This window comes from Oncorhynchus mykiss, chromosome 2 (genome assembly GCF_013265735.2).
Source record: "Oncorhynchus mykiss isolate Arlee chromosome 2, USDA_OmykA_1.1, whole genome shotgun sequence".
In the NCBI taxonomy this organism is placed as follows: domain Eukaryota; kingdom Metazoa; phylum Chordata; class Actinopteri; order Salmoniformes; family Salmonidae; genus Oncorhynchus; species Oncorhynchus mykiss.
This window is the reverse complement of record NC_048566.1, coordinates 34,779,808-34,792,532: the sequence shown is the minus strand read 5'-3', so window position 1 is coordinate 34,792,532 and position 12,725 is coordinate 34,779,808. Positions and strand designations below refer to the sequence as shown.

Genomic DNA, 12,725 nt, shown 5'->3' with positions numbered 1-12,725 from the left:
CTATACTGTAACAGGTTTTAGCTTATGTTCTGGGGTATTATCTACAACATAAGCTATCCTATGTTGTTTGTGTATTAGGTTATGAGGGAGAGAGCATTCTGAACATCTTGAGGGGCATAGAGAACAGCTCTGAGGTGATGTTGGACCGCTGGAAGATTAACGTCACACCCACGGACAAAGAAGAGAGGGGAGACCCTGTGCCTTACAGCATCGTCAACAACTATTTCTCTATTGGGGTGGTGAGTTACTTACACTAATATACAGAGCATATGTCACATTAAAGGCCTAGTTCAGCGATTTGAAATATTTGTTTCCTAATATTAGCAAATCTTGGCAGTGGCTATTTTAACAAAACAAAAGTGTGGATTGCAGTCACTCCTTGTCCATAGACTGCTTTCAAGATAAGTAAACGCATATCTAAATATCTAAAATGATCTATCCCTTTCAGCAAGAACGGTGGGTCAACAAACTGGACTAGTCAATAGGAGAGGGCCATGTTTGATCTAAGGCTCTCACCTAAAACAACACGACTGACAGCTTCATGCTTATCGTGGATCATCCATTTCAATCGAATAATCTATATAAAGGCCTCAATTGGATAAATTGGGATACTGTATACCGAATTTAAAGAAGCAACACAATCATATGTTCTTCTGAGTAATCTTACTCATTTTGATCAAATGCTAGTTAATACGCCTTTATTGAGATGTGTTAAAGGTTCAACCACCTCTGTTTGAAGAATATGTTGTATGTTGTGCATCTGCGTGGTGTTACACACCTTTAAACTCATCAACAGAAGAGTCGGGCCCATCTCTGTCCATCTTCAACATAATGACACTGATTACACCCAGCTCGTGTGGGTCATTACTGATAAATGTCAGGGGAAATACGGTAATTGACATTTGCAGGTTGGGAGACGGCGGCATCTTGGTGTTGTGACATTCGAACATGACGTGGAAATGAGGGATGCATGTCCTTAGAAATGTTAGTCAAGTAAATACCTTGGCTTTGTCCCGTGTTGATGAAGGTAGGTCCACTTAACAGACGGGGTTGTAAGCATTGGAATAAATAAAGATCATTTCTCTCATCAATTCCTCAATATTCGTCGTGGCTTGAGGCAAAACATGTATTCTGAATGTATGTACAGATATTGCAATAACCTTCAACCAAAGAAGGGTAGCAGCCTTAGCAGAAGTATTACTTTAAGCCATTGCAACCAATAGACTTCATTGTTATAACACTATTTTCATGGCCTTCTAACAGTGGGATTAGTATCTAACGAACGTGTTGACAAATGAAGTTGTTTTCCCAGGATTAGGAAGATTCGGAGCTCTCGATGGAATTGAGTGTGATATATTTGGTCACATTTCACATCAAATCTTGCTTTCCGTTGGAAAGAAACACTGAATACAATAAAGATTACAAAACAAGTCAAGCTAATAATTACCTCAGAGATTATGCAGATGAAGAAAGATTGTTTCTGTAATGACATTTCTGTCGAGTCAACCTCGGATCAGTAGTAACCAAAAGGGTTCACTATGTCGAGCCACAGAAAAGTGTAATCATAAGCATCTTATTATTGGATTTCAAACATTTCATGTGCAGAGTACACATCTTTTTTTCGTCTTAAAAATTCTAAGCATTGCAACACAGGTTGGCATTCATTGTTGTTATTGCACTGGAGGCAGCTCTACAGAATGGTTCCTAGCTGGCACAGCCACCAAGTCATAAAATCTGATTTTAAATCTAACCTTAAATTAAGACCAAAAATCAAATTTTTGTTTTCCTGAATTTTTACAATATAGCCAATTTTTACTTTGCAGCTGGCCCATCCAGCGGAAATCGCTAATTTCAGATTCATGACAATAAGCATCAACCTGCCATTGCATCAGGCGTTGAAGGTGGCTGGGGCTTTGCACAAACCGAAAGGCGTCTGTTTGAACTTGCACAAGCCCAGGGGTTGGGGAATGAACGGGTAACCGTGTTGGATGGGGAGAGTATATTTCAAAACATATTTTAAACCCACCATCCCTGTCAAACTTCACAAAGTACCAGGATCACCTACAACTTCCTCTTCCCTTTTTACAAGATTTACACCAAACGCCAAGTCATAAAGTCTTCCCAATAGACCATCATCCGACCACATCGTCAACTATTGTAGCACACCTCCTGTTCCTATCCTTCCAATCCAGCCATTCCATCCAGTTGAATGGAATTAATGTCGCCATCCCTTTATGAGGACGTTAAAGTGACGTGAAGTGTAATGATCTCAATCAGGGCTTAGTGTGCTGAAGGAACAGACCTAATCACAGAGGAGGTCCTAAGATGATGCAGTCTAATGACCCAGGCTCGCATGTCAAAGTCATTACTCTCCCCGTGAAGGAGAGTCATCAGCTGCCTGAGCACCACTCATAATTGGACTAAACTTTGAGCTATGAGGGCACATTACATTACACACGTCCTGTATTAATTTGGGTGCCAGAGTTTTACAATGGTAATTATTTGAAGGCGTCCCCAAGATGAGTGAGAGGGAGTGTGAGAGTGAGACTTCATTGTCCTACTGCTGTTTGGGGATTGAGGTTGAAGATGTTTGTACCATCAGCTCAGATAATCTACTGTTAATGTCCTCTTATTGTACATATGAACTTGCGCTACATTAAATTGGCCCTGAGGAACAAAGTAGCTTTAGTGGAATGTAGTTGCAGTAGCAGTCCATCTAGTTACAGTTAAAGACTGACGGGAACTTCTACAGGAAGGACAGGAACTTCTACAGATGCACCATTGAGAGCATTCTGTCGGGCTGTATCACCGCCTGGTATGGCAACTGCACCGTCCGGGACTGCAGGGCTTTCCAGCGGGTGCTGTGGTCAGCCCCACACCACACCGGGGGCACGCTGCCTGCCCTCCAGGTCATCTACAGCACCTGCTGTCACAGGAAGGCCAAGAAGATCATCAATGACCTTGGTCACCCGAGCCACGGCCTGTTCACCCCGCTACCATCTAGAAGGCCGGAGACAGTACAAGTGTATCAAAGCTGGGACAGAGAAACAGCTACTATCTCCAGGCCATCAGACTTTTCAATAGTCACTACTAGCTGGCCTCCGCCCACTACCCTGCCCTGAACTTTAGTCACTGTTACTAGCCGGCTAACACCCGGTACTCAAGACTGCTGCAATATGTACATAGTCATTGAACACTGGTCACTTTAATAATGTTTACATACTGTTTTACCCACTTCTTATGTATATACTGTATTCTAGTCAAGGTTCATCCTATATAACTACTACTGTAAACACATTTTCCAATCATATACTGTCCATAATGTCTATGCACACCGAACTCTGACGTTGCTCTTTCTAATATTTATATATTTCTTAATTCCTTTATTTGAATTTTTTGGATTAGCGTGTATTGTTTAGTATTTCTAGGTATTACTGCACTGTTGGAGCTAGGAACATAAGCGTTTCGCTACACCCGCGATAACATCTGCAAAGTATGTGTACGCGACCAATGAAATTAGCTTTGATTTGACGTATTGTATACGAGGTTATAGTGTACCTTCTTCAATTTGGAGGTTACTTGAAGTGGTTGCTCACTGGTTTCTGAGCTGCAGTATATTTTCACAGATTTCAAACCAAAAGGGAAACAACTCCTCCTTCCTTTCACTCTCTTGTTTTCAGTTATTGTCCTGTTTGTAAGAAAATCAAGTTCCAATCTTTCAGATATATCCATCATCTCACCTCTTCTGGCTCATGTTGAAGATAAATAGAGTCTGCGGGGATCTTGGAAATTCTTTGGTCTTTATTTAACAGCGTCTTGAAAAGACATCAAGAAAACGGCATTGATTTTTTTGGGTTTCTCCTACATGTTGTACTGAGAGATAGCAGGGGGTCCTCCCTGTGGCTGGCGTTTCAATAGAGCCACTCAACATGGAGCGGGTCAAAACAGATTGCTCAAGTGGGGGGGATAGGAACAAACCCTAAAAGTTTCCTGAAGTTTTCCACCCCTTTTTGTGGTTGAAGACTATTCGTCAGTTGTTGTTTTTACTTGGCAATCATCGTGACTCACAAAGACCATGGTCAATTCTAGTGAGGTTTCATCTTCAAATGGCCCAAGGGTAGTCTACTTTTTTGGTAGCATTTCATAGAATACACCGAATTTTCAGCAAACAGGCACAGATTTTCTTTCCTTAGATTCTCTTGATTAACAGAGTAGTTGCCAATCTCAGTCTGTCATTATCATCACACATGCCTGCATGCATGCAAACACACACACACACACACACACCCAACACTACCAGTGAGTCTACCAATGTGGTGCACTTCTAGCCCCGGGTCAGAGAGAGAGAGCGAGAGAGGGAGAACAAGTTGGTTGCCAGGGGAGCCGGCAGCATCCTGTACGTTGGGAGCTGTGATTACTAGCAATGTGTGTTTAATTAATTAGCCTGTGTGGAAAGACGGCGTGCTGTTCGTCAAGCTCTCTGTCAATACCCTCATCCCTGGCTCAAACCTCAACCACCACCCGCCTTCCAGTTGGCCAGGAATTCAAAAACACCCTGGTTCTGTTTAGGCATATCAATATGCATCGGGCATATGTGTCATTTTTTGGGTGCAATAGAAAGTTGGCTGAGATGCTTATCACCAGAGGGGAAGAAGTTGACTTTAATTGGTGTTAAAAAGCCATCGTATTGATTTTAGTACCAACATCTTGCCTGTATTTTGCGACATCTTTGTATCTCATAAATGAATTAATTTAAATAACAATATCCCACATGTAAATGTAAACTCTTTTAGTCTTGTAGCTTATTACAAAATGAAAATATGTATACAGTTTTATACCCCTAATATACAGTACCAGTCAAAAGTTTGGACACACCTACTCATTCCAGGGTTTTTAGTTAGTTTTACTATTTTCTACATTGATGAATAGTAGTGAAGACATCAAAACTATGAAGTAACACATATGGAATCATGTAGCAACCAAAACATTTTTTTTTACAAATAAATTACAAAAAAATGTAATGAGTAGGTGTGTCCAAACCTTTGACTAGTAATGTACCCCTTATTTATACAGTCATTGTTTAATAGGCCTTTTCCACTGCATACATTAGTATACAAATCAAAGTCATTGCTGAATCCATGTTATTTTCTCTCCCATATTTAGGATGCTTCCATTGCACATCGGTTCCACATGATGAGGGAGAGACACCCTGAACGCTTTAACAGCAGGTATGTGTGTTGCTGGGTTTTAACCAACACTGCATGTTAACTCCTCCCCCCCTGTTGACTGTCAGCACCTGTGAAGCTGCCACTTCTTACTGGTATATGGTTAACTCTGGTATTTCCTCTCTCTCTTTCCTCATACTTTAGCCCATGTCTTACTGAATTTTTTTAGGAGTCAGGTGGATTTTGCATTGCTACAGGGGGACTTTTAGATTGTTTGATTGGTCAATGTATACAGTAGGTTCTGTCAAAGTATACAGTTCAAACACACTAGGGATAGTTCTGAAGTGGATCCTTCGTTTAGCAATATGGGAAAAAAAGTGGCATTCAAGACCTCTGTTAGTGTGACACCTGTGAACAGAAATACTCACCAAGTCAGAAAGCTCTATACAATACTGAACCTTGGTCCTTTAAAAACATGGCTGGAACCCTCCTATTGCAATATAGACTCTTTCTTCTTCTTTCTTTTCCAGTAGTCACTTGATGCAGTAAATGGACATGCCTCAAATTTTAGCATCTGTGATTATCTTAAATATCGTTGGAGATGAACAAATGTGGCGTCTATGTTCCCATCAATATTTAACACGACCAATACGTCTCCACTAGCAGTAGGGAGTAATGGCGTGGGTAATTGAATTTGCTTGGGTAGTTTGACATCGTGTATCTGTCGGAGAGATGACACACAGTCTCCTAATAATCCCATTTGTATTAATTTATCATATTTACTCTGACTTTAGTTCAACATTTAGCAAACTATTATCCAAAGGTTTGTTTTGGCTACGTGATCTGCAAGGGTTGCTGCAGTGCAAAATTATATATGGGCGAGTACTCAAATGTGTGTATTTTAGGCATATTCCAATGCTAGTGTAGCCATACATTGAAGGTACAGGTTTAGCCACACTGCATCATTTTAAATCATTGGGTTAAATCTCAATTCCCAAACTGTTAATATCAATCAATAACACTATATGGCTATATATATTAATACACAGTACACAAAACATGTATACAAAGACATCAAATATATTGTTTTATACCATTTTAAGCCCATGTGAAAAATGATTGAGATATTTTAAGAAAATTATACCATCTGTTATTTGAATTCAATGAATAATTTACAGGAGGGAATGGGTTTAGGATCTCTCTATTACACACTATCCTTGCCAATTGAATAATGCATGGTTATAGTTTTTCAAGGTAGCATATATTTTGTTGGATTTGTCCAAGGGGCTCATGTCCATTGCAAGTAGAATGCAACTTATCATGGAGCCATTTCCTTCCGAGTGTATGAACAGTGTTCAATAGCGGGTGTAAGGCAGAGAACACTGTCTGTGTAAAGCCAACACCAAGACACATTCAAAGTTCACAGCAGCCCCAACTCAAAAACACAGCCTGACACACATTCCCACGTGTCACAGTTGAACTGCATATACATGTCTGACTCTTCCAAATCAGATAAATTCACCAGCTCTCAGTTACTGTATTACTGTCTTTCAGCAGCCATCAGGCCTGGCATGAGAGACTACTAAATTACAATGAATCCCCCCACTCCATTCCTCCCTTCCTCCCCCATCGAAATCACAACAGAGACTGCACTACTTTCTTTCTCTCTTTCTCGCAGACTTTCTCTCTTTCTTCAGAGGATATCAATTCCATTTGTCATCGGGTTGACCTTAAAGAAGACATACATATTTGATCAGGTTTAATTAGCAACAAAATAATGGCATATTGTGTTTTAAATTATGAAACGAGGGGATTTGGTTGATGAATGTAATGAATACTGGGGCCGGGCCGGGGGTGACTCCCTCTCTGTTTTGGCACCTCTGGGCGGTTATGAGGAAGAATGTGTGAAGATTTGACACGTCGGCAGATAGATTCATTTACTGACTGCAGCCTGACCAAGAGGTGATAATGAGGTCGAGGATTAAAAGTAAGACAATCAGTCGACCCGTGACGACGCCACACACTACCTCCCTCTGCCTAGTTAAAATATACTGCTCCTTTTTCTCTCTCTTTGTTACTGATCTCCCATGTAATTACACACTAATCTCTGCCTCAGAAAGAGAGAGAGAATGTAAGGGAGGGAGGGGGGGGAGATGGAAAGACAGAAAATACGTGATTTATAGCCAGGTAGAGATTTTCTCATCGTTTTTGCCTTTGTACCCTCAAAAAACAGTTACACTTTCAGCCAATTTCAATAACCTGTTAGCAACAGTTCAATGGCCACCAACACAGGTCTGTGTTCTAAGCCTGAGGTATTGTATTTGATGTATGGCAGTCTTACTATTACTACTACTGTCTTAAGCACTGGTTATATTACCACTCTCCCTCATGTAGCCTGTGGCTGTTCTGTTGAACCACTCTGGCGTTAACCTTTCCTGGAGGCACAGGGAAGCCCAGGCATGGAGCGCTCTTTAGCATAATGAGTGTGTTCATCAAAGCGCGCAGGGCCCACTGGATCCACTCACACACTGCCACACACACTCCCAAACCGCTTCCCCACAGGGCCCCTGTGGACCCGGGCAGGGGCCGCCCTCGGACCTCATTTGAGGATGAAATCGTTTGTCTGACCAGGATGTCATCTATAATTAATGGCCACTTGTGAGTGTAATTTAGAGAGACCTCACCTGTGGCCCTGTCCCCAACCCAGCGTGAATGTACACACAGTCACACACATACGCATACATATACTGTACACGCAAAAATGAACAAACGCACACACTCACTAATGAATGGATACACACACATACAGCCGTATCATATATAAACATAGTTTCACACTTGTCTGGACCTCAGAAGTGAGCCACCAGTCTTGTTCAGTAAATCCCATAGACTATAATTCTAACTGGTTGGTATGTAATATTTAATATGACACTTATATACAGGCTTAGAAACAAAAGGTGTAGAACCCTTTTGGATTCCAGATATCACCCTTTTGGGTTCCAGATATCACCCTTTGGGCTTCCATGTGGAACCGTTTCCAGAGAGGGTGATACATGGAACCAAAAAGGGTTCTACCTAAAACCAGCTGAAGAACCCTTTTAGATACCTTTTTTCTAATATTGTAGATGAAAGCCCTATAGTAGTCTCAATGCCCTCTGATTTCTCATATTGTAGCAGCAGCTCTTACTGTCCAAGACCCCAGCCACATATTGACTCCCCACCACTCCTCCAAAAGTCTCCTAGTCCCTGTTGTGTCCCCCATCCTCTGTCGAGCCCCCATAGCCCCTGCAGAGCCACCAGCTGGCTACACAGTTCCCTTCTCACACCTTCCCACCAGCAGTATGTTCACGTCTAGGGTGAGAGATAACAGATAGCAAATAATATACATTAGATAGATAGTTTTTAGATTTTATGTGTCTGATTATTGTAGTCCCTATATTATAACAATTGATAGGACCATATCTCTTACAAGCCATTCAGTATATTTATTGTGATGAATCTAGGATTATTGGACAAAAAACACAAAAAAGGCCCCTCCTTATAGTATGAGCTGAGCTTTGTAACAGAAAAGTTCCAATGACAAGGAACATTTTTTATAAACTCAAATAAAATGATTCGAGCTATCCCAGGAAACCAGGAACATTCCCAGAACATTAGCTAAGATTCCCATTAAGTTCTAGTTAGGGTTTTATTAACATTATGATGATAACATCCCAAAAACATTAAAATATATATTGTGGAATGCTAAACCTAAAACAAATAAAAGTAATAAAAACAGACTCATTTGGAAATGTGGAACATACCAATGGTTCTGTGCAACAATATATTCTTCAATATTGGACAAAAAACACAAAAAAGGCCCCTCCTTATATATTCTTTCTTTTTTACCCATTTTTCTCCCCAATTTCGTGGTGTCCAATTGTTTGTTGTAGAAGCTATTATCTTGTCTCATCACTACAACTCCTGTTGAAAGTCATGCGTCCTCCGATACAACACAGCGCGCATCCAACCCGGAAGCCAATGTGTCGGAGGAAACACTGTGCCTGTGCCCGGCCCGCCACAGTGGTGCACGATGAGACAAGGACATCCCTACCGACCAACTAGGCCAAAACCCCATGGACCTCCCGGTCGCGGCCAGTTACGCGGCTGGGCGCGAACCCAGAGTCTGTGATGGCACAGCTGGCGCTGCAGTACAGTGCCCTTAACCACTGCGCCACCCGGTTACGACAGAGCCTGGGCGCGAACCCAGAGTCTGTGATGGCACAGCTGGCGCTGCAGTACAGTGCCCTTAACCACTGCGCCACCTGGGAGGCCCACAATATGAGAATATTCTTGCAACATCCAGACAACTCCCATAACTTAATTAAATGTTCTGGGAACCTTTAAAAATGTTGGACCAGGTGTTCTGTCAACATTCTTAAAACATTAAGGGAATGTCGAGAGCAACCTAACTTAAACATGGAATGTCATCACAACAGAGCATATCTTGTACCCACACTGTTCACATAACCTAATTAAATGTTCTGGGAACCTTTAAAAACTTAGAAACGCTGTTCTGTCAATGTTCTTGCAACATCAAAGGAAGGTTTTGTGCACCCTGATACAAGCATTATCTGAATGTCAGCACTGGGCAGTTTTAGTGTTTTGGGAACCTTGTCATATCCCCACAATGTTCCCACAATCTAATGAAACATTCTGGGAACCTTTTAAAGAACAGACTAAATGTGTCCTGGGAACGATCTTGCAACATCAGGCGAATGTTTTATGCAAACATTGTCTAATAATTAGCAAGACTGGACAGTTTTTGTGTTATGAGAACATTTGCAACATAACAAATGTTCTGGGACATTTGACAGAAACACTTTTGGTTTGCTGGGAGGATACTGATATTATAAATACACCCAGGGATCCTTTGCTTGGAGTTCAAACAAACCCATTCATTGTACTGTTTTATTTGGCATGTCTCTTTAAGAAAGGGGAGACAACACGACACAGGCCATTTTTCAAGCTGCCAGTCAGAGTTGTAGCACTCGGGGCAGTGTCATGTTAAACAAAACAGTGCATTGATGCAATGCACAAAGAGTTGGTTATGTCAACGTGATATTTATCACCTCTGATCAAAAATAAATTAGTGTGAAAATAAGGTCATAGATCATGGGGGCTTAGATTAAGTGTCAGAGGGAAAAATCAATGGCTCTGTGCCTCATGCTAACAGTGGACAGTAGAAAGATCATTGAAGAGTATTGCAAGGTGCTGTGGCCTGGGGAGAGCCTAGCCATGCTACACTGAAGCCTGTTTGCCTTTGACACTTTTTAATACAGTGACGAGACAGTGGTTTATAAAGTAGATGAGTTGACTGATGAGGAGAGAACAGGGGCATAATACTGGGCTAAGTCTGCTCAGGGAGCTGCTTGCTTCACTGGTTGGTGAAACCTGAGACAGTGTTGTCTTTTGACATTGCAGTTGTAGCTACATATTGTCTCTCGTGCACTCAGTGGTGGAAAAAGTACCTTTCTTTGTTCATCTGATCTTCAAAATGAACTTACATTTGCAATAGACTATAAGTTATGATATTTTGGACACACTCTGGTTAATGAAACCCCTTTTATATTCACTTTTATTGCAAAGTCAAATCTCTTGACCCACATTAAAAGTATCAATGTGTTCAGATGATCATCATTTTCAGTTGATTCTCCATTGATCCTCAATGGCCATCTCACTGGAGCCTCTCCTGTTCCAGCTGTGTTTCAGATCAGGGTGCTGAGCGCCAGTCTATCAGCACATAAAGGATGGGAATCCGATGGGGCCAATGGGATGCTCCTAATTATCTCATGAACAGGGAGATAAGGCCGTGATTTGTTTCCATGGCTCTCTTGTTAGGTTAAGTGGAGGGAATCGACAGGACAGTCAGATGTCGACTCTATCAGTTCTACTTGTTCCCATGTTTAACTACTACACAAAGTTGTAGACGAAAAAGTGCTGCGTTTTGGTTATGTTGTACTGGAAAGAAATCAATGCTGTAGCAGTATTGTGTTGATTTTGACTGTCTATTCCCTTCTACGTTAAGTAGACTTGAGAACGACTTGAGAAAGTGCTGTGTTTTGGTTTAGTTTACAGTAAAATATAACCTTGATATTGTACTGAAAGAGTGAACTTGCTGTATAAACTACTGTGTGTTTTACACATGTTTCAGACATCCTACATTAAGTAGAGGGAACAATCAGGACATTCAGATGTCAACTATCTATTCCCATCTTTAACTACTACAAAGTCGACTTGAGACTGTCTAGAAGGTGCTGTGTTTGGTTTTGGTTATATTGTACTGTATGTGCTGTGTGTACTGTATGTGCTGTGTGTACTGTATGTTATGTGTTTTAGACATGCTGTATTAAGCCTATTACTGTGGTGATAAGTGGTGCACTGTACAAAAGGTACTGTACATCAGAGGAGAGTAATAGCCTCTTGAGTTTGCCTCTCATGTAAACAGAGAGGAACTTTCCGCCTGGCAACCAAATAATACAGCTGCTTGGAAACCTGGGTAGTTCCCCTGTGACTTAAAGGTCGCAGTGCTTCAGATGTGCTAGAGCCTCTTGAAAATAACAAAAACAAACCAAAACAATTTCACCTCAGCGAGTGCTGCAAATTATTCCTCCAACAGCTCACTGCAGGTGTAAAGGCTGCACATCATTTAGTTTCAGTCACACCACAAGTTGCTTTGTTTTTTAATAGACTCGCGAATAGGCCACCACATTTGTTTTTTTGTAAATGATGCTCATGTCTGCATTTGTGTTTTGTCTGCGACAGGAGTGCTTGTGTGTTTTCGTTCTCGGCTGCCATAGACAAGTCTCTCGTGAGAAGGAACCAGACCTGGGTTCAAATAGTATTTGAAATAGCCTACATTGCGCATTTGCTGTAGCCGGCCTTGTGTTAGGTCTGCTAAGCACACAGATTTATGGTGAGGGTTGCACATGGAGCCCAGGGCAGCTGTTGGAAGTCATGTTTGAGAGATGCTAGATGTGTCATTGTGTAGTAGGCCCTCTCAGCACGCCCCATGTCTTCCCCCACTGTCTCTCGCTCTCTTTTGCTCTCACTTTCCCTCTCTCGCTCTCTCCCTCTCTCTCCTTACTCCTCTCTTCCCGCACCTATTGACCATCTTGCACATTATAAATCAACATTGAGCCCGGGCTATCCTGCAAGTGGCTAATGAAAGCTAATTTATAAAGCAGCTAAATGGCCCTGACAAAACTCCTAATGAGGAAATCAATAATTTAGTGATTGTTACTCTGCTTACACTAATACATCCCGCTTGTAAGGCTTTGATTCCAGCGAAAAGAAGGCCATTTTTTATTGTCTTCAGTTCTGCATGTCAGCACTGTGGTAAGGTTGTTTTTTTCTCTCTCGCGAAAGCCCCATGATGATAAATCTTCTGTTGGCTGTGTGGTGTGCTTTCAAAGAAATCTCTAAAGAAAGTCAAGCATTTAGCTGTAAATAGACATTGGTGCTCATAAATTTTCTCTATACGGATGTGATGTGATGCTATGAATGTTAGAGCAGCATTTA

General features: G+C 41.4%; 1 protein-coding gene across 1 annotated transcript in view; it reads left to right on the top strand.

Moving 5' to 3' along the window:
* Window positions 1-12,725, top strand: part of dgkb (diacylglycerol kinase, beta) — a 53,010-nt gene that overhangs the window by 22,642 nt on the left and 17,643 nt on the right. Inside the window, exons 19-20 of the mRNA XM_021560333.2 lie at window positions 79-239; window positions 5,164-5,228. Coding sequence (XP_021416008.1) covers window positions 79-239; window positions 5,164-5,228 — 226 coding nt within the window. The remainder of the gene's footprint in view (window positions 1-78; window positions 240-5,163; window positions 5,229-12,725) is intronic.